Below are 23,012 nucleotides of genomic sequence, written 5' to 3'. Positions count from 1 at the left end.
CCCGATCAGGGCGGGCTGATCAGGTCCAGGCCAATCACGTGTGTGTTTTTGCCACCTCCCTGCGTTCCGGGGGTGGACGGGGCCTGCGGTGACAACAGAGGCGTCAGAACCGAGGGGCTGTCGTTGGTGTGCGCTCCCAGGATTTGGAGTCTGCCAGCCAGGGGGAGGGACCAGGGGAGGTTGGCTGTGGGAGTACACTGACTACCAGGGGCAGCGCCTGCATTGAGCATCTGCTCCCTGGTGGACAGTGTGCATCATAGTGACTGGGTGACTGGTTGTTCCAGTCATTTGGTCACAAAGGTCACTTAGGCTTTTATATATATAGACTAGAAGCCCGGTGCACAAAATTCAGGCATGGGGGGGGGGGGGGCGCGGCAGGAGAGTCCCTCAGCCCAGCTGCACCCTCTCCAATCTGGGACATCCCTCTCACAATCCTGGACTGCTTGCTCCCAAATACTTGCCTGCCTGCCTGCCTGATTGCCCCTAACCACTCTGCTGCCAGCCTGATCAACGCCTAACTGCTCCCCTGCTGGCCCGATCGCCTCCAACTGCCCTCCCCTACAGACCTGGTTCCCCCAACTACCCTCCCCTGCAGGCCTGGTCCCCCCCAAACTGCCCTCCCCTGCAGGCCTGGTTGCCCCCAACTTCCCTCCCCTGCTGGCCCAGTCACCCTTAACTGCCCTTTCTTGCCAGCCTGGTCGCCCCCACCTGCCTTCCCCTGCCAGCCTGGTCTCCCCCCAAATGACCTCCCCTGCAGGGGTGGTCCCCCCCAACTCCCCTCCTCTGCCAGCCTGGTCACCCCTAACTGCCCTCCCCTGCTGGCCTGATCACCCACAACTGCCCTCCCCTGGTGGCCATCTTGTGGCGGCCATCTTGTATCCACATGAGGGCGGTCATCTTATGTGTTGGAATGATGGTCAATTTGCATATTACCTCTTTAATATATAGGACTAGAGGCCTAGTGCATGAAATTCATGCACAGGAGGGGGGTGTCCCTCAGCCCAGCCTGAACCCTCTCTAACCCGGGACCCCTCAGGGGATGTCTGACTGCCAGGATCGGGCCTAGACTGGCAGTCAGACATCACTCTCGCAATCCGGGACCACTGGCTCCTAACCACTCATCTCCCTGCTGGCCAGATCCCCCTAACTGCCCTGCCCTGCCCTGCCAGCCTGATCCCCCTAACTGCTCTCCCCTGCCGACCTGATCCCCCTAACTGCTCTCCCCTGCTGGCCTGATCCCTCTAACTGCTCTCCCCTGCCAGCCTGATCCCCCTAACTGCTCTCCCCTGCCAGCTTGATCACCCCTAACTTCCTCTGTCTTGCCCTTGCCACCATGGCTTTGTCTGGAAGGATGTCTGGTCTAATTAGCATATTACCCTTTTATTAGTATAGAAGATAGAGGCCTGGTGCACAGGTGGGGGCCAGCTAGTCTGCCCTGAAGGGAGTCCTTGATCAGGGTTGGGGTCCCGGATCAGGGTGGGGATCCCCTTGGGGGACGGGGACGGCCTAGGCAAGGGGCTGCTGGGGGTTTGCAGGCCAGCCACATCCCCATCGGGGTGGGGGTCCCCACTGGGGGGCAGGCTGGCCTGGACGAGGGGCTGAGGGCCGTCTGCAGGCCATCCACGCCCCCATCGGGGTGGGAGTCTCTGCTGGGGAGCGAGCAGCCTGGGTGAGGGGCCTGGGGTGGTTTGTAGGCTGGACAGCCTCCTGATGGGGTGGGGGTCCCTGCTGGGGGCGGGGCGGCCTGGGTGAGGGCCTGGGGGTGGTTTGCAGGCCGGCCAAGCCCCTGGCAGGTCTCCCAGTCTAATTAGCATATTACTCTTTTATTAGTATAGATAGTTATACCACTGGGGAAACTGGGTGCAGGGTGTACAGAACCTCCTTATATACTTTTCTGCAAATTCATGTGACTCTATAATTATTTCAAAAACAAAACAACACATTCTAGATCTCATGTCCTGGTCATGCCCAGCTTGAGCACATCCTTAACCTGTTCCTGAAACCCTTCCCACAACCAATCATATAAATGACAAGCTTTCTTCAAAATCCTAAAGATAATCAATTCTTAAAATGTTAAAATCTGAGAAGCAATATCAAGAGACTAGAAGCTCGGTACATGAAATTCGTGCACGGGTAGGGTCACCAGGCCTGGCTGGCAATCAGGACCGATCAGGGCCTTCTTCCCCGGCTGCCGGCTGCCGGGCGGGGCCTTCCTTCCCTGGCTGCCCGTTGCCAGCCGGGGCCTTCCTTTGTTCAGCGCCGCCCCCTGGTGGTCAGCACACGTCATAGCGAGTGGTCGAACTCCTGGTCGGTCTAACTCCCGAGGGGACAATTTACATATTAGCCATTTATTATATAGGATCTTTATATCTCTTGCAAATAAATGCCTCTCAGATCCCATGGCTTCCTACAGTCCCTAACACCTAGCCCCAGGGCGAGATATGAGTGCTCTGCTGGCTTTGTGTTCCGGGTCCAGGTCCATAATCAAAGCAGGTGAGGTGCGGCCACTAGGGAGCACATCCACTCGGGACTGCTGAAGCCGAGCTGGACAGAGAGCGGCCCCACACCGCTGCTTCTCTGGTCTTCAGACCCTAAGGAGTAAGAGGAGCCTGGTAACTGCCTCTTGGTTTCACTTAAGGAACTGACTCAAAAATAAGCATTCACAACTTTTTGCTCCCCAGACAAAACTGAGAAGTCAAAAACCATGCAGAATCCTGCTCTCCTCCTGCCGGAGTTGAAAGCAGAAACATTTCAGTCAACAGGAATTTGCTCCCAGGTCTGACCCAGGCCAATGCCTACAACTTCGCAGGACTGCCAGGAGGCACCCAATGGGGGTCAGGCAAGGGCATGTTTCCTGGGGTGCCAGCTGCACGCTGTCCTCTACCCACACTGTGCCCCAAGCGATAGCACAGAGGTCACTGCGTGGACACAGGACGGAGCGGCCAGGACAGCAGATGCTTGATTGAGTTTGCACTTGTTCTCAAGACTCACCATTTGGTGTCCATTTCACCCCCACACATGGGTTGTGCATGATTATTTTTAAAGGAGTCCTGAAAACGCATTTTCCAACATGGCCTGGTTTTTTGTATACAACTCAGCAGCTGTGGACAAAAGCGTCTACTGCACACAGTGTGTGGTTTGGAGCTGTGCTCACAGACCGACGATAGGAAGCCAGCCAAGCACCACAGTGGTTATGTGAGGGGGAGAGGGGGAGGAAGTGTAAGAATTTAACTCTCCTTGACATGTTCTTATGTTTTACACGTTTTTAAACAGTGACCATGTCCTGCACACGTATAACCAGAGCCAGGCCTCGCAAGGAGGACCTCTGCAGGGAAGACCCGCCTCCCTGTGAGGGGAAGGAGCTGGCCAGGCAGCCCGGGGCAGTGAGGAAAACACCAGCCCTCTGGACTTACAAATGCTTCAAAAACTCCGAAAGGTGCCGTTACGGTGGCACCCATCAGTCTGCCAGGACATGTTAACAAATGTCACGGAGCACGGGCTCCAGCCACACGGCCTCCCAGGGGGTGCCAGCGCCGGGCACGGACGGTGGTCAGGAGATGGTCGTCCTATCACAGCGAGCCCCGCACAAGACAACTCGACACTGTACTTAAATTACAGTCAGAATTTGCTGCTCCTTTACTGCTCTTTATCTTAAAAGTCATATCTACTGGAAGCACCCATTTCCCACGAGCTGTACACCAGGAAGGACCCTGCACACAGCACAGAGCCACATGCCCGTGTGCTACCCGGACCCTGCACAGCAGTCAGTGCCACATGCCCGTGTGCTACCCGGACCCTGCACACAGCACAGAGCCACATGCCCGTGTGCTACCCGGACCCTGCACACAGCTCAGAGCCACATGCCCGTGTGCTACCCGGACCCTGCACACAGCACAGAGCCACATGCCTGTGTGCTACCCGGACCCTGCACACAGCACAGAGCCACATCCCCGTGTGCTACCCGGACCCTGCACAGCAGTCAGTGCCACATCCCCGTGTGCTACCCCGGACCCTGCACAGCAGTCAGTGCCACATCCCCGTGTGCTACCCCGGACCCTGCACAGCAGTCAGTGCCACATCCCCGTGTGCTACCCGGACCCTGCACACAGCACAGAGCCACATCCCCGTGTGCTACCCGGACCCTGCACACAGCACAGAGCCACATGCCCGTGTGCTACCCGGACCCTGCACACAGCACAGAGCCACATGCCCGTGTGTTACCCGGACCCTGCACACAGCAGTCAGTGCCACATCCCCGTGTGCTACCCGGACCCTGCACACAGCACAGAGCCACATCCCCGTGTGCTACCCGGACCCTGCACAGCAGTCAGTGCCACAAGAACCTCTGGCCAGTCAACCACGCAGCGGCACGTTTCCATTGCAAGTCCCCGTGTCCTCTGTGGCAGAGGAAGAGCAGTCACCCACAGAGAGCCACACCTCACACTGTGGAAAGCTGTCACTGCCAGCAACCGAGACCATGGTGCTCTCCGCCTCTCACCACACGCATGTGGGAGAGCAGGGCAGCGAGGGGCTCTCTAGACCACTCACCTGTGCCAGTACACCTGACACCAAGTCAGCCACGTCTCCCTCGATAGACCCCAGATTGGGGGAGACTGGGGCTTGATTTAAAAATACCCCAAACCCCCAAGGCTGCTGGCTAACTCTCTCTAGAATCTGTGATGTAAGATGGTAAACCTTATTCAGAATTAAACAAGTTATAAGAAGTCATCAGAGTGTGAAGTAAAATTTCTGGTGAAAATGCAGCTGACCCTTGAACAACATGGGGGGCAACAGGTTAGGGGTGATGACCACTGAAAATTGCTTATAACTTTTGACTCCCAAAAACTGAACTGCTAATCGCCTACTGTTGACCAGAAGCCTTAATTAACACACATTGTGTACTGTGTGTGCTACTGTATTCTTACAACCAAGTAAGCTACAAAAAAGAAGATACTAAGAAAATACTTTTAACATATTTATTGAAAAAAATCTGCATATAAGTGAAATCGCACAGTCTAAACCCATGTTGTTCAAGGGTCAACAGTAACTTAGGACAGAAGGATTTGGTCACTATGACTATGGCTATTTAAACAGGACCTATGACTCAGCACATGTATGCACACAGGCACACGCAGAGGGAGGCCCTCCCTTCCTGTGGCGTTGACTTCTCCTTCCACCTAGAGCTACACAGTAAACCCCACGTGACCATTTTAAGAACTATTTTTTGCTACTAAATTTTGCCAACAATCCGCTCAGCGTTCCAGCAGATGTTTCTGTTTTCAAACCTCTGGGAACCGGCTGGCCCCGTTTTCTTCCCCATGTTAAAAATGAACGAATGGCCCAAACGTGGCCCGTACCCCAGAGAAGCTCCCCTCCCCCACACCCTGACTCTCCCGTCCCCTCTCAAATCTCAGCTTTTCCACTAGAAGATGTTTCCAATTATGGTCCATTATGTTGCCGAGGATGACTTCACTCAGAGGTGGGTGGCTTTCTGTTTGTTTGTTGTTTTAAGAAGATGCTACTGATGGTTAGTTACTTGGGGACCATCTGCAACCATTCAGCCCACTATTGTGCTGGGGCTTATGAACCCACAACGTGGTTGCATTGTCACGGGCGGGCAATTTGCTCAAGATCGGTTCTCCAAACAGAACACTGGCAGGGGCCGGGGTCCCTGACTGCTACCTCCCGACATAGGTAAGTATGTGTGCGACCCCATCTTACCTCAGTAACATCCATAACTTTGATGGCCGCCAGCTGACCCGTTTTAACATGTCGACCCTGAAAAACAGAGGAAAGAAAGATAATTGGCACCACTGTTTTTGCACAATCATTAGGACGAAATGGTTGGTGCTTCAACAAATCAATTCTATATTTTTTTCCCCAAAAAATAATGATGAAATAGACCATGCTTTCCAATAGAACAATATTGTTACTAATACCAATGAACCACACGTGATAAACAGAACAATTGAAACAAATGAGTTTTGGTAAGTTTCTCCTTTTTTTTCCAGGGTTTAATTTCTGTATTGTTACCTCTCAACCCAAGCAACTTAAATGTGTTCTTCTATAAATCAGGTTGAGCACTCAAAAAAGAAATGACAAAAAACAAAAAACAAAAAACCACACCTCCACATGTGTACTGCTGAAAATGACGAACAGTCCTTCTTGCCCGGTGGAGTTCCCAACGCCCAATACCTGACTCCACAAGAGTTCACCTGAGTCTTCCTTGAAGGCTCCCGCATCCCGCAGCCCCAGTGCAGAAAGGCTGGGAGAGTCCCCCAGAACGAAGGGAGTGCAGCGGTGGGGCGGGAGGGCGCGTGCTGAGGCCTTGCCACAGCTCTATGGTAATTCCGGACCAAGAACCTAAAAATGCGTCATCCACTTATATCACTGGGTATTTCTATTTTTTTAATCTTTATCGCTGAACGTATTACACCTGTCCCCTTCCTCCCCCATTGTCACTAGGTATTTCAAATTTGGTCATTCTTCCCTCACCAGCGCAAGGCTACTGGATCAGGTCCTGTGCGTCTCCCTCCTCTCTGCACCCTCTGCCGTGGCCGGTCATTGCCCAGCTGAGCAGCAAAGAGCCCGCGGTACCCTGAGCACCAGCGACTCGAGAGCTTGGTGAGGAACGGTCCCCGGCCTGCCACCGGTCCCCGGCCTGCCACCGGGAAGGCACGGCGAGAGCCCTGGATGGAGCACTGGGACACTGGAGCTTGAGCCTGAGGAAAGCTCTCCCTCTATTCTGGAGAATTCTGGAAAGTTTACGTAGGAACTCAAGTTATAACTGGGTCAAAACACCAACGTATGAAAAGGAGCCATGGTCGCGGGGAGCCCCGCGATGGTCCATCGCCCTGCAGTTCATGGCGGGACAGGTGCCCGGATAGATGCGACCCTCGACATACAGGCAACCAGCGCCCACACGCCCTCAGGCCAGGCCCAGAGCTCCCCAGCTCGCACCCCCTGCAGGCACTGTGACCTGGCCTTCCCCAGGCTGCCCTCCCGTCTCCTGCAGTGTTGCCCTGGGAGTGGGGCCCCATCAGTTCAGACGATCTGCAGCTCTGCTTGAGGCAGCAGGGCGCTCCAGAGGCAGGCACAGGGAACCCTCCAGGCCTGCTGTGCCGCCTGCCCAGCCTCAACAGACCCGACCCGACACCTCACTGCGGCCTCAGAGCACCCGTCATCGCATGCTCACCGTGCCCATGGCGCCCGGAGAACAGTCTGGCCCTGGCAGTTGGGCCACCCAGGATCCTGACAGAAAATGTTGTCCTGCCTACACATGCAATAAAACGACAGGCTCCATCTCAGAGACGTGCCGAAGGAACCCAGCTCTGCATGGGCTCCCCCATTTCTGATACGTACAGCTGTTTGTACTACCTGTCTGTCCGGGATTCAGCACCCTCTGACAGTAAGACTTCTGCCTGTGTGTGGAAAGCTCTGTAGCCTCGGCCTCTTAGTTTGGAGCCACAGCACTGTTCTCAGCAGCAGTACACAGAAGACTGAGCTCTCGTCCTGGGCATGGCCCTGGGCATGGAGGAGCCTGCAGCGGCAGTTCAGGCCCAGAGCCGGGGCCAGGCAGGGCGGCACCGCACTGCGCCTCCTCCCCAGGCCCATACCCTTCAAGGGATGTCAGACTGGTGCCTCAGCCTTCCATCTGTCATCAGGGGTAAACTTGTGCCCACTTCACAGGTTTACTGTTAAGGAAAACTGAGCCAAGAACCCGAGGGCATGGCACATGCAAGCAGAGCCCTGATAATAAGTGACGCCTGAACCTTGTTTCTCAACACGGAGAGAAATGAACCTTTTAGCATCGCATCAAGCAACTGCCACGCGTACCTGTCACATGAAACCAAACCACGATCTCCTTGAATCCAAGAAGTAAGGGTAGAACTAAGAGGACAGGGTGCTGCTATCACCCGGTCCCTTCCATGTAAGAGACAAGACCATCACCTTAGCACCCAGTCAGCCCTCAAATCTGCAAACACATGCCTACTCTGTGCAGTGGAATTCCTTCCAAATGACTAAAGCAAATTTCTGACTGACAGAATCCGAGAAAACATCACAAGGCTTGCGCCAGCTTTCTCTCTCTCCAAGAGGGGCAAGCAGCACGGTGCCGGGAGAGTGCAGGTGAGATGTGGGGAGGAAAAATACCCGTCTACGAAAAACATCTCTCCAGGGGTTACAAAGTAGCAGCCCCTTCCTCGTTTCCTGCCCACCTGAACTCAGGACTGCAAGTGTATTAAGTATTAAGGCTCAGGACAGTGGCACAGAAGCTGAGCTGCAGGTTCACACAGTATTTGCTTTATACAGAATACTAGAGGCCCGGTGCATGAAATTCATGCACGGGGGTGAGGGGGAGGGGTGTCCCTCAGCCCAGCCTGCGACCCCTCGAGGGATGTACGACTGCCCGTTTAGGCCCGATCTAGGTACCTGGATCGGGCCTAAACGGGCAGTCAGACATCCCTCTCACAATCCAGGACTGCTGGCTCCCAACTGCTCGCTTGCCTGCCTGCCTGATTGCCCCTAACCACTTCTGCCTGCCAGCCTGATCACTCCCTAACCACTCTCCTGCCAGCCTGATCGATGCCTAACTGCTCCCCTGCCAGCCTGATTGCACCCAACTGCCCTCCCCTGCTGGCCTGATCACCCCCAATTGCCCTCCCTTGCAGGCCTGGTCCCTTCCAACTGCCCTCCCCTGCTGGCCTGATCACCCCCAATTGCCCTCCCTTGCAGGCCTGGTCCCTTCCAACTATCCTCCCCTGCAGGCCTGGTCACCCCTAACTGACCTCCCCTGCAGGCTTGATCGCCCCCAACTGCCCACCCTTGCAGGCCTGGTCCCTCCTAACTGCCCTCCCCTGCAGGCTTGATCGCCCCCACTGCCCTCCCTTGCAGGCCTGGTCCCTCCATAATGCCCTCCCCCGCTGGCCATCTTGTGGCAGCCATCTTGTGTCCACATGCGGGCAGCCATCTTTGACCACATGGGGGCAGCCATCTTGTGTGCTGGAGTGATGGTCAATTTGCATATTGCTCTTTTTTTTTTTTTTTAGATAAGATTAGTTTTCCTTAGTGACAGATTACAGAATCAGGACCGAACAACTCAGGAACTTTTTTTATCCAGATATAACAGACCAAGTAAAGGCTTTAGTCTTGGTTATCACATACCAGTTCTTCCAAAATTAGGTTCCATTTTAAATTGAAATATGACCCAGGAAACTGACTCCCTCCTTCCTAAGAAAGAAGTCAATGCCCTGGAAGAAAAGCATCTTTGGTTCGGGCAGCCTTGGGCTCTCATTCCGCTGTCACTCATCGCTGCACTTCCTCAGGGAAATTGCATAACTTCTCGAGCTTTCAGGTCACTGCAGACCTCAGTGAAGGCCATCCTAAGTGCCCGGGACATAGAGCCCTGGCCCTCACACCCTGACACTCAGGTGAGAGTCTTCACCCCCTCCAGAGGCCATGCTGGCTCCTGACCCTGCCTCAGGCTCAGACCTCATCAATGAAGGCCCATTTCTCATCTTCAGAGGGCGTGGCCAATATGTGGGGAGACTGTGGGGTGCTACAGCGACGTATTTCTCTCTCCTCTCCCTCTCTCTAGTATTCCACCTACTGGGGTGGGCCACCATATGTAAAGGAACCAAAATGGGCAGCAAAGTGCCCTAAGGAGGCTGAATGTGCTGAATGTACATATGTATGCAATTGTGGGCTGAGGAGGCTACATGAAGGGTAGTTTGAAATGATAAAAACATGTGTGATTTACTCAACACCCCCGAGAGGATCTAGGATGGCCCTTCTCCAGGTGGCTGGGGGCCATGAGAGAGGCCCTGTGTTCCCTGGCATGGCTTTAGCTGTAACCAATGGCCCTGCTTCGTACTGCTTCAGTAGCATGTGAAGAGAACACACACACTCAGAACCACCTGATCGTGCTCGGGACTTGAGGGCACAGGAACAGGACTCTTCCCTGAAGTCCGAGGCGATAATGCACCCGTGACCCCCAGTCCATCTCCTAAGGACAGCTTTGCGGTCTGCTCCTGTTGAGGGAGAAAGTGCCACTTCCCTGACGGACTCCGAACTCCCGGCCTGCGCATGGAGCGATTAGAAACTTCCATTGCATCACCCAGTCCTAACATACATGGGTACATGACCTGGCCAGTATGAAATATGCACAGCTAACATCCATGTGTGACCCTGACTCTTCTGTCCTACTGTCTCCATTTCTTGGGCACGCAGTGTCCCATTCGGGCTATAAAATGCCACAGGGAGGGCAGTAAGGGGCATCGCTTGCTGTCCTGATGAGGCACCACGTAAACATCAATGCACTTATGAGACATCTGGTGGTGAAAAGCCTCTTAATACCATTCTCAGTTATTTTCCCAATAGACCCTAAAACACCTATAAGGGCAGTAAAGCACTTAGAATAGGTCACTATCCTATTCTGCAACTGAAGAACTGAATTTTATTACTAAGTCACCTACCCAAGGTACAGTGGCAGCAAAGTCCCCTCTTTGCAACAATTATATAAAAAGCGAGAGATGGGTTCCTACTATTTTTACTAACTTGTCAAGTTCCTGCATTCAAGTTTTTTGTTTTTAAAGGAACACCTTTAATTATTTTCACTCAATGCTCTCAAAGAGTTGGCATATTGCAAGATTCAGAGTTAAGACTGTTACTGTGATTGACACCCCTTCCCAGTCAGACGGCTCACGCTCACCAGACTGTCCCTCCAGCAGAGCCACCTGCATGCAGCTGATAGATCTTGTCTGTAAGTGAGGAAAATGCACATTTCTTTCTTTTTAAAGGAAAAAACTATTCTTAGCAGACATCCAAGCTAAGGAAAATGCCCTAATTTTCAACTCTCCTTCATGATGCTAAGAGTCAAAACTGAGAACTTGCATTTGCAAATATGCATTACATTTATGACACACAAGGTTCTAAAACTCAGGGCTGTCTGTCTGCCTCTAAGGAAGTCTGTCACCAACCTGCCGAGAGGAGCCGACAGAAGGAAGAGCGGTCAAGGGACGCTTTTAAGTCCAAGAGGAAAAGACAGCAACGCTCCTCTGCTCACTGAGAGGGCAGTTCAGGTGGTTTCATTCACAAGAGAAAGCTTAGAGGGCCCTGGCCAGGTGGCTCCGTTGTTTGAAGCGTCACCCTGTGCGCCAAAGGCTGCAGGCTGGATTCCTGGTAGACATCTGGTCGGAGCGTGCATACGGGAGGCAACCAATCAATGCTTCTCACCTGGACGTTTCTCTCTCTCCCTCACCTTCCATCCCTCCCTCCCTCTCTAAAATGAATAAAATATCCCCAGGTGAGGATCAAAAAATACACAAAACTTAAGAGGGATGTGAACGAACGAAGTAAATGTAAGACAGGACCCTTAACTAGGACTCCAATCCCAGAGCTGACGGCCTCCTCCAGCCTTCCTTCCAGGTCCTTGTTGTTACTACGGCACCACCCGCTGCTGCAACTCCTCTTCTACTCCGGGTGCTGTCTACCTAAACCTCAGCTTTCTTCACGGAATCAGAAAGCGTCTGTACTCATCCAGCCTGAGAGTGGGCAGAGGAGAGGAGAAAGTCTGTGAAGTTTATGGCACTATGCAAGGTAAGCAAACACAATTTAGGTTTAACAAGGATTTCCCCCCACAAGCCAGAGGGAGCACGCACACTTACAGCCTGAACCCTGGGGGCATGTAGTGAACAAGGAAGTCTGCACACATTACCATTTATTCCTCACATAAATGAGGAATTTATGTGTCACTGTCCCCATTTTATAGATGGAGAAACTGAAGCTTTGGAGAGGGTTAAGTTAACTAGTTCAAGATGCACACGGGGCTTCTTCCCTGTTCCAGGCTGTGGATTTTAAAATACAAATGGCCACAAATGTCCTATTCAACCAACTTCCAGAGGGACTGCCAACAACATAAATATCTTAAGAGATTGTAACTAAACATGTCAATACAGTAACCAATAATAAAACTTAGCTTCCCTTCCTGGACTTTCCTTTCCTGTCACCAATCAGAAAAAGTCAAGCAAAGAACATACCCAAGGAATTCTTTCCGGAATCTGAAGGCACGTGTGAACACTCAGAGTCCCCATCCCAGGCTTCCCAGTACTGATAGTGGGGTTTTGTTTGTTCCTTCATCTTCCCACTAGAGGCCCGGTGCACCAATTCATGCACACGTGGGGTCCCTCGGCATAGCCTGCAGGAATTGGGCCGAAACCGGCAGTCCAACGTCACCTGCCACTCCCGCTCATCCCGGCCCCGCTGCGCCTGCCGCAGGCTCACGCCCAGTCAGTCCTGATCGGGGAGGCTCAGGCCCCCATAGCAGCGCTAACCAGCCATGAGCCCTACGTCTGGCGCCCATCCCGAAGGGCAGGCGGGGGGGGGGGGGAGGGGGGGGCGGGTCCGATGCACACGATAGGCCCTCGGGGCTGGCGGTGGGACGCCCTTGCCGGCCCGGGATCCAGACCCGTCCTGCTGACATTGGTGCCGGTTGTCGGGAACCACCTGGCGGCCGCTTTTATGTGGTTTCTTCCTTGCAGAGCGTCTAGGGAGGGGATGTGGCCACTGTGCCCGAGGCCGACTTCCAGGAGGTGGGCGGCGCTGGCCCCTCGGTGCCTGGCCCGTTTTCTGGGGATTAAACCTGCAGGACTACTGAGGGAGGGAGTGACTGCCGCCAGGCAGGTGGGCCGCCGGGACAGGTCGGTCAGCTGAGCAGCACTCCCGCTGTGGGAGCGCACTGACCACCGGGGGCAGCTCCTGCGTTGACTGTCTGCCTCCTGGTGGTCAGTGCGCATCATAGCAACCAGTTGACCGATGGTTCAGTCGCTTAGGCTTTTAAACATAGACTAGAGGCCCAGTGCATGAAATTCGTGTCTGTGTGTCTGTGGGGGCGTTTGTCCCTCAGCCCAGCCTGCACCCTCTCCAATCTGGGACCCCTCTCACAATCTGGGACTGCTGGCTCCTAACCACTCGCCTGCCTGGCTGCCTGATTGCTCCTAACCACTCTGCCTGCCAGCCTGATAGCCCGCTAACTGCTCCCCTCCCGGCCTGATTGACACCTAACTGCTCCCCTGCCAGCCCGATTGCCCCCAACTGCCCTCCCCTGCTGGCCCAATCGCCCCCAACTGCTTTCCCCTGCAGGGCTGAGGGGACTGGGGAACTCTGGCTGGATGAGGCGGGGCTGAGGGGACTGGGGGACTGAGGCTGGATGAGGCAGGGCTGAGGGGACTGGGGGACTGAGGCTGGATGAGGCGGGGCTGAGGGGACTGGGGGACTGAGGCTGGATGAGGCGGGGCTGAGGGGACTGGGGAACTCTGGCTGGATGAGGCGGGGCTGAGGGGACTGGGCACCACTATCTTGTGGGGGCGTGACAGTCGATTAGCATATTCCCTCTTTATTAGAAAGGATAAATTTTCTTCCAACAAATACTGGCGATCAGAATACTTTTTCTTTCTGCTTAGTTTAACCTAAAACAGATTCAGAGGCAAGGAAAACCCACGGGGAGGAGCACGGCATGTGACAGAGAACACCCAGGACAGAGACCAATGGCTCTGACAGGAAGCAAACACCACAAAGGGGCTAGTGGCAGAGGAGGCTGCCAGGCAGGGCGTGGATCCCTTCAGGTCTAAGCTGCAAACGATCCTTGCCAAATGCCAGAGGGACAGGTGCAGTCCCCCACAGCGGGGCGAGAAGCTGTCAGAACTGCACCACCTCTCTCCAGACACGGCCCTCCACCGCCCGGTCCGGAGGTGCCGTCTCCTACGAGGCGGGGAGAGGGCCCCCCAGTGACCTGGCTGGTCGCTCCTCATTCCACCCAACATGGAAGCTTTGTTCCTTGATCTTAATGATGCGTAGAGGTGCTTGTTTCTTTAGCGATGGAACATCTTAGATAAGAGGCGTCAAGTTTTTCTTTTCTATGAAGGAAGGCAAGCTCAGTCTCCCTTTCACCTGTGATGTGCAGGCCTCACACCCCACACAAGACCCAACGTGAGGCTTCTGTAAGTGGACACAGGAACCCATGACTTTCTTATCCAGTCTCTAGTGATTCCTATGCATTCTGAAGTTTTCCGTGCTTACACAAAAAAGCCCAAATTAAGTTTTCTCATCCTTTTTTGGACTATATAGTATTTATTACAATAATATATGCACTTGTTTTAGCTGGGGTTTTGGTGTGTAAAGGTTAAATTTGTAACAAGTAAATTCTAACAAAAGTCAATTACTATGTTTATCATAATAAAGTCATATAACTTACATTCTAAAATGTTCCTGAGTTCAAAGGACAGGCAAGCCTAATTCAACAAAATAGTTTGATTTTACAAACAAGAAAGTAGCCCAAAGAGCTAACAGGGCACACGTCTAGTGGCTCAGCCAGCCCTGGTGCCAGTTCTCTCCAGGATGCCTCGCTCACCATCATTCATAATTTACCTTAAGAATTCCACTGGGCACCTGAAACCTATTAACTTTACTAACCAATGTTACCGCAATAAATTCTATATATATATATATATTTTTTTCTTTCTTTCTTTTTATTCCAACTAGGCCCGACTAGAGTGGCTCAGTGGTTGAGCGTCAATCTATGAACCAGGAGGTCACGGTTCAATTCCTGGTCAGGGCACATGCCTGTGTTGTGGGCTCAATCCCAGTAGAGGGCGTGCAGGAGGCAGCTGATCAATGATTCTCTTTCATCATTGAGGTCTCTCTCTCTCTCTCTCTCTCTCTCTCTCTCTCCCTCTCCCTTCCTCTCTGAAATCAATAAAAGTATATTTGGGCAGGGGGGGGGAGGGGGTCCAACTGGGAAAGGGGGACCAATAGGCAGGGCACGGAGGAGGATTTTTAGGGCAGTGAAACTACTCTGTATGATACTGTAAGGATGGATACTTGTCATTATAAATTTGTCCCAATGCACAGAAGGTGCACAACATCAAGAGTGAGCCCTAATGCAAACTACAGACTTTGAATGATGATGATGTATCAATACAGGCTCATCAATTTCAACAAATGTACCACTCTGGTGGGGGATGTTGAAAATGGGAAGGTTAGCCGAGGCCGGTTTGGCTCAGTGGATAGAGCGTCGGCCTGCGGACTGGAAGGTCCCGGGTTCGATTCCGGTCAAGGGCATGTACATTGGTTGCAGGCACATCCCCCAGTGGGGGGTGTGCAGAGGCAGCTGGTCGATGTCTCTCTCTCATCGATGTTTCTAACTCTCTATCCCTCTCCCTTCCTCTCTGTGAAAAATCAATAAAAATAAAAATAAAAATAAAAATAAAAAAAAAAAGAAAATGGGAAGGTTATATGCATGTGTATATGGGAAATCTCTGTACCTTCTTTTCAGTTGCTGTGAACCCTAAAACTGCTCTAAAAACAAAAGTCTTTAAAAAGTTTTAAAATTCCAATCCACTCCCCCTTACATTTTCTATTTTTAAGAGCAACTATAGTCCCTGTATGACCCTGTGGTGAGTGGCATGAGCATAGCATTCCATCCACTGACCATTCTTTCTAAGATCCTACACTTACGCACCCCTAAACAAAGACCAGCGTAACAGGTTCTGCACTGTAAACCCCCAAACCACAGGCTCTTTAGGCTCTTTCCCAAAAGGAAGTGGTGTCTGCAAAAGACCCAAAATTAAACTAACGGGCGGCACGGTACCAGGCACTACTCCCGTCTCAGAGGAGGAATGGCCCAGGCCCTGGGGGAGAAGACGGGAGCGGGCGTGTGGCGCTGCCCTCACCTTGCTCCTCCAGCCCCAAACCAAGTGTGAGGGGAGCAGGCTCGTACTTGTGCCATTTGACCCTGCAATAACTATTTCTTATTATAATAACATCTGTTTATTGGCTCTTCTTCCCTTCCGTGACCAGGTCTGTGGATGAGCAGGCAGACAGAGGAATCTTGGCTGTTATGAGATCAGCCAAGACTTGCAATTTAATGAGAAGATAGTGCTTGTATTCCCTGAAGTTTAAAATTAAAGGCTTCCACATAGAGTTGGGCCTTACTTAGGCCAGAGGTACCTTATCTGGAACACTCCATTTAAGGGAAATCATGTCTCAATAGCAGAGATGTGAGATTGAACGTCTACCAAGAATGGGACGGTCAAGAGAACATGGTGAGACCCGAGCTCCTAGTGCCCACTCCCCACTGGCCCTTCTGCCCGGGGACTCGGCAGGCAGCTCACGGAGGTCACCATGTACCACGCTGTCCTTCTCTAGGAGACCGAGCGGGATAGAAATCTCAACCCTGAGATCGTGAGAACACTGAAGAGGCTTTTCCTAATGGCACAGGCAGTTTCGTGAGCATCCATGACGATCCTGCCCTTGCAAATGACAGCTTCCAGGAACTTCGCATCAGACCCCACAAAGAAAGGGCGGTCGTCTGGGCCCTGCACACTTGTTCTGCTGTACTCAGCTGTGTTCTAGAACAAATGGGAGCCGGTGGGGGCCTGGAAGACAGCAAGCTGAGTCCCAGAGGGTGAGCTAGCACTGTAGCCAAAATCACCTTCAGGTTGAGAAGTACAGACAACACAGATGAAGAGAGAAGAAATCCTGCCGTGAGGATTTGTGAGCAATTCCTTCCAGCGGGGCAGTGGTCACGTGGGAGGGAAAGACAGCTGCTTCGTACAGACACCTGGCAATGCTGCATGAGGCAGCGGCTGCCCCCGGGAGCAGGGGCCTGGACCACAGCATCCAGTGTGAGGTACTATGCTTTAAGAGAGTGGCAAATCAAAAAGCACCAAGAGGCCCTGACCGGTGTGGGTGGCTAAGTGGTTGGAGCAGTGGCCCAAGCACCAAGGGGTCTTGGGTTTGATTCCTAGTCAAGGGCATGTACCTGAGTTGTAGGTTCAACCCCTGGCCCAGGATCGAGCATGTGTGGGAGGCAACCAATTGATGTGTCTCTCTCACATGGATGTTTCTCTCCCTCCTTCCCTTCCACTCTCTCTAAAAAAAAAAAAAATAAAAAATCAATGGAAAGAATATCCTTAGGTAAGAATTAACAAAAAATTAAAGAACATCACTGACCAATGGAAGTACACACAAACCCAAAACACACAGTCCCTAAGTCAGTGCTCACACACAGCAGAGCTGCCCATAAAATACATATTGTTTCCATATTTGTTCACTGTCTGAAGCTACTAAAAATAGTGAATTCATCTTTCTCTATTTTTCTGTAATGTCAATATTTTTTAAATTAAAATGTTAATATTTTAAAGGAGAAAAATAAGAAACTATTTCTTCATTAGTTCATTTCACATATTAAATACTTAAATACTGCATAAAGGTGTCCAAAGCGGGCACTGGATTGGAAGCCCAAGCCACCACACGAGGAGGGTGACAGCAGCCAGCCCCGGGACCTTTGCTGGCCATCACCTCTCCTCTGTACAATGGGGCGACACCTCCCTCTGCACAGGGCCCTGCCATCTGTCAGAAGCAAGCACCGAGGCAGCAGCCTGGGTCTGGTGACAGCACCATGCCGGGCGGGAGAAGAGCAATCTACGGGCAAGACTCAGGGTCCAACCTTCCAAAGTGCTCACCACCTGGGTCAGGGTGTCCCCTCAGGGAGCCATCTTCCAGGGGAGAGGACTGCCCTCGTTACACAGCCATCAAAACACAATCAATGCCATTCACTCACACGGCAAACAGCATACAGAATCAGAACCTTTCTCTAGTCCCCACAGTTATTAGGAATTGATATCTTTTCTTACTCACTTAAAGTAAGTCATATACCACGTGTTTTATTTTAATTATCACAAGGTAATGACCCTTGTTTATCTTGAATATAAGTCTCAATCTGAACTCCTCCCTGGTATTCCCTTAGCAGAATGTAGGGTGACCATGGGTCTCTACTCCAAAGCAAGGAATCCTGTCTTTTTAAAATATATAGGGTGGGGCAAAAGGTTTACAGTTGTTCATACAGAAAATAATACACTAGTACTATATAATAAAGAAGTAATATGCAAATTGACTGCCACACTCTCACACAAGATGGTCGCCCCCATGTGGTCACAAGATGCCGGCAGGGGAGGGCAGTTGGGGGCGACTGGGCCTGCAGGGAAGGGAGGGAAGTTGGGGGGGACCAGGCCTGCAGGGAAGGGCAGTTGGAAGGGACCAGGCCTGCAGGAGAGGGCAGTTAGGGGCAACCAGGCCGACAGGGGAGGACAGTTAAGGATGACCGGGCCAGCAGGGGAGGGAAGTTGGGGGGTACCAGGTCTGCAGGGGAGGGCAGTTAGGGGGCGACCAGGCCGGCAGGGGAGAGCAGTTGGGGGCAATCAGGCTGGCAGGGGAGCAGTTAGGCATCAATCAGGCTGGCAGGGGAGTGGTTAGGGGATGATAGGGATCAGGCCTAAAACCGGCAGTCGGACATCCCCCAAGGGTTCCTAGATTGGAGAGGGTGCAGGCTGGGCTGAGGGATACCACCCTCCAGTGCATGAATTTCATGCACCGGGCCTCTAGTCCTACCTTATAATAGAGAAACATGCAAATTGACCGCACCTCCGCTATGCCCATGATTGGGCCGGCGAGAGGCTGGGGGCGGGACTCCGGGTGGCCTATCCGGCAGTTGAGAAGACCAAGATGGCGGCGCAGAATCCTCTTAGTTCCGGGGGTCCCCGGGGCCGATCGCCACCCGGGGGGGCGTGGCCGGGCCGAGCCGGGCGCTCGCCACCCGGGGGGTCCCGGGCCCGATCGCCACCCTGGCCTAAATGGCTGGTGCTGAGAGGGATCAATGGGGCCGGAGGAAGGAGCGGGTGGTAGTTGACCACCGAGGGCATCTGCAGCAGCCGGATGCAGAGCTCGGGTCCGACTTCTCCAGGTTGGCCTCTGTGGGGTCCACGTCGCACCCATAGTGGCCGAGTGGGGACGCTGGCATCGTAGCCCCAGCACGAGGCCAGCTTCCCAAGCCAGGCTGCAGAGGGAGGGAGGGCCTCTGGGCTGGGAGCACTCCCCCACCCCAGTGGACAGGGCACAGAGAGCGAGCAGCAGAGAGCTACTAGGGGTGGTGGGTGTGGTGGCCTGGCTTCCAAGAGGCTGGCTTCAGCTGCTGTGGCCTGCGCTGAGGTGGCTGGTGGTGGGGGCAACTGCGGGGGCGCATCCGAGGCTGGGGCACTGGGAGACGTGGGACTGCAGCCCAGAAAGCGAGGCTCCGGAGGACCTGGTCACCGACCCCCGGCATTGAAGCCGCCTCCTACAAGATGTATCCTAGCCTAGGTGTGTGGGAAGCAGGTTCAGGAACCTCTCCCTTTGCGGCGCCAGAGCCCAGGCCTGCCAGCGCCCCAGAGGAGACCCCCGCCAGGATCGGGGCGTGACCAGTCTCTAAACCAGGGCGGCCATTAGCCCAGGCCTACCAGCACCCCAGAGGAGACCCCCGCCAGGATCGGGGGCGTGACCGGCCTCCAAACCGCCCGCAGCCCTAGCCCAGGCCTGCCAGCACCCCAGAGGAGACCCCTGCCAGGACTGGGGTCATGGCCAGCCTTCAAACTGTGGCGGTCCCTAGCCCAAGGAGGCCTCCTGGCCAAGGACGCCTGAGTCTGTTCTTGACCTAGGGCCGGGCTCTCCCCGCAAGGGACTCAGAAGCCACCAGAGTCTAACTGCCAGTCTCTGGGAGTGCATCCACTGTCCACCAAAAAGTAGGGCCATCAAACCATTCAGTCTCAGTGCAGGCACAGGTCCGTGGCTGACGGGGTGGAGGCCAGACCAAAACAAAACAGCAGAAACACCCTGCCCACCTGGGCGGGTACTGCTGTAGTCCACGTGGCCTGGGCAGTGTAGAAAGCGCTACCTTCTCTCAGGTCCTGTGCTGGCACCGCCTGCCTCGCTCACCCTCAAGCCCCCCTGAGTCCTGACAGCAAAGTGTGTGGGGCATTCTGCAGGAGTTGTGCCGTTCTGGGTGCTTTTGCCCAAAGACACACTTTGGGATGAATTCAGAGCCACATCTCATTTCCCATCACACTGGAAGAAACATGTAAAAGGATTTTGACAAAAGCTTTCCACATCTCTGTTTATTCTTTTGAATCCATAAAACGACCTTAAAAAAAGCATTCGGGCCACCTAAGAAAGAATGCACTTTCTGGCCAGAGCACGCAGGATTCTTTTGCCCAACAGGTTAAAGGGAGCAGAGCTGGCACAGTGGGAATGGCCCTGGTGCCCTATGAGGAGACCGGGGGAATGGGGTTGCCGAAATTCCATAAGCCTCTTGCCACCTTCTCCTTTGCAAACCACACCATCCAGATCCACCAGGACTGGAGGCAACTGGGAATCACAGCCGTGATTTGGGACATGGTGAGCAAATCTTGAGGGGCCTCTGAAAACATCTGCAATTGATTATAAGACTGGTCTTTATTTAAAAAGAAATAAAAGAACAGCTTTGTTGAGATATAACCCATATACTGTACATGTCACCTAAAGTGTACAATGAACTGGTTTTTTAAAGTAAATTCAGAGTGGTACAACCATCACCATGCTCAATTTTTAAATATCTTCATGACCCATCCCCTCCAAAAAAAACTTCTACCCACTGGAATCACTTTCCTGATCATCTTCCCCAAAATAGATTGCACTTTAAAGGTGGATAAAGGAAAGTTGAGGGAAGTTAAAACACTGCACAAAGGATATTGTAAGATGACAAAGCCCAAAGTGAAGATCATGTGTTTTCTTTAAAATATATATATTTTTAAAATTTCAGAAAGGGAGAGGGAGAGAGAGATAGAAACATCAATGATAAGAATCACTGATCAGCCGAAACCGGTTTGGCTCAGTGGATAGAGCGTCGGTCTGCGGACTGGAAGGTCCCAGGTTCGATTCCGGTTAAGGGCATGTACATTGGTTGCGGACACATACCCCGGTGGGGTGTGTGCAGGAAGCAGCTGGTCGATGCTTCTCTCTCATCGATGTTTCTAGCTCTCTATCGCTCTCCCTTCCTCTCTGTGAAAAATCAATAAAATATATTAAAAAAAAAAAAAAAAGAATCACTGATCAGCTGCTGCCCACAGGCCCCCTACTGGGGATTGAGCCCGAAACCCAGGCATGTGTGCCCCTGATCAGAATCAAACCTGGACTCTTCAGTCCACAGGCCGATGCTCTCTCCATTAAGCCAAACTGACCAGGGCCATGTGTTTTCTTCAAGTTCTGCGTGGTTTTAATGGTCCCCAAATCTATACTAATAAAAGGGTAATATGCTAATTAGAGTGGTTGTCTTCCGGACATCTTTCCAGACAAAGCCGCAGTGGCTACAAAGGCCAAGGCTCAGGCAGCCATAACCAGCTGCAGTGGCAGCAGCATTGGGGTTATGGGGGTGGTGCCTCCAGAGGGAGGCCAGACTGGGGGCCAAGGCACAGGCAGTTTGGGGTGATCAGGCTGATAGGGGAGGGCAAGGTAGGGGCAATCAGGCTGGCAGGAGATCAAGGTAGGGACAATCAGGCAGGCAGGCAGGTGAGTGGTTAGGAGCCAGCGGTTCCGGATTGTGAGAGGGATATCCGACTGCTGGAAGTTGGACATCCCCTGAGGGGTCCCAGATTGAAGAGGGTGCAGATTGGGCTGAGGGGCACACCCCCCACCCCCCCACCCCCACCCCCCAGTGCACGAATTTCGTGCACCGGACCTCTAGTTAATAAATAATAATACAAGAAAAACTCTGTTTCGCATACTCACAACGGTAGACCTATTTTTGCCCCAACCTGTAAATGCAGTTTTAACTTTTGAGTTTCTCAAATATGGAGGCAAGAGAGAATCAGGGAAGGGAGCTGGGCCTCATGACTGACCAGCGGGGACCGTGTTACAGCACAACACAGCCCACAGAGCTGCACCGCACCACCCAGGGGCTGCCCACGGTGTCTGTACCACACTATGAGCTTCAAGAACCAACAGGGCTGCCCACGGCGTCCTGTACAACACGAGGAACTTCAATAAAACCTTGACTAACGATGTATCCAAAACAAAAGATGGAACACAGAATTCTGTAGGTTCCCGTTTTCCTCCTCATCACTAATCCCCTCGCTCCCAAGAAGTTTTCCTACACATTTCCCTTGTGACTTCACAGTACACTCAATTTTTAGAGTTATACCCATGGTGTGATTTCAATATTAAAATATTGCTTCAAGCATCACTAAGGCACTCAAACTGAACTCTTCTCATTGCCTTAGAGCAAGCATGTCAAACTCAAAGGCTAGCACGAGCCAAATAAACAAGGTTGAAGTTTATATGGGCCACAAAAAAACCAAAGCTTCAATTTTCATAGAAACGTACGTTTATTTTGATAGAGACATGCTGACTACAAAGGGCTGAAATAAACAAGTTATCATTAACATAAAATAATAGAACATTTTAATAAAAATTAATATTTTTCTTGAATATTAACTTACCAGACACTGAATAACTGCACAAATTAATAAGCGTAATGCAAATAAACCTATTTTTCTTATTCTCCGAAAGCAAAATATTTCCTGTTGCGCTCACCAAACAAGTCAGTCCAAGACTAACGACATGGCAATTGGCTGCTAAAATGTTCGCTGCTGGTATTAGTGGAGAGAAATGGTGCGCCTGCGCGTAAGCACGTAAGGGAAATGAAGGCAACAGGATTATAGTAATTAGTAATAGCGAATGCTGTAGTCGCTATTAATAATTATGTATAACAGGATATTGTAAAAATTAAGTTACAAAACTTTTATTAAAACGTTTCTTACATCCGTTACAATGGCTGGGCCACAAAAATATTCATTGTGGGCCACATGCGGCCCACAGACCACGAGTTTGACATGCTTGCCTTAGAGGAAAAGTTGAAAGTTTCAGATTAAGTGATGCAAGGAGTTCCGATCCATTCTGGGCTCCTGACCTGCCCACCGTCGCCTTCCACTCATCACCAACCCAACCTTCAATTAAGCCTTTCAAATTGTTCCTTACTTTTTCTCAGAATTTCAAGAAGTTGACTCTAAAATAAAACTGCCCTTGAACATGGATATATTTACAGTGTTTATATAAAGTCACACTGAACAGTCCCTAAACACAGGCATGGTCTGATTTCAGCACTCAACAGT

The 23,012-nt window shown here is 52.2% G+C and overlaps 1 protein-coding gene across 48 annotated transcripts in view; it reads right to left on the bottom strand.

Moving 5' to 3' along the window:
• Positions 1-23,012, bottom strand: part of MAP4K4 (mitogen-activated protein kinase kinase kinase kinase 4) — a 184,345-nt gene that overhangs the window by 95,547 nt on the left and 65,786 nt on the right. For all 48 annotated transcript variants that reach the window (XM_054728367.1, XM_054728377.1, XM_054728368.1 and 45 more), the window contains exon 3: positions 5,722-5,778. In XM_054728367.1, coding sequence (XP_054584342.1) covers positions 5,722-5,778 — 57 coding nt within the window. The remainder of the gene's footprint in view (positions 1-5,721; positions 5,779-23,012) is intronic.

Source organism: Eptesicus fuscus, chromosome 16 (genome assembly GCF_027574615.1).
Source record: "Eptesicus fuscus isolate TK198812 chromosome 16, DD_ASM_mEF_20220401, whole genome shotgun sequence".
Taxonomy (NCBI): Eukaryota; Metazoa; Chordata; class Mammalia; order Chiroptera; family Vespertilionidae; genus Eptesicus; species Eptesicus fuscus.
This window is presented reverse-complemented; position numbering and strand designations above follow the sequence as displayed.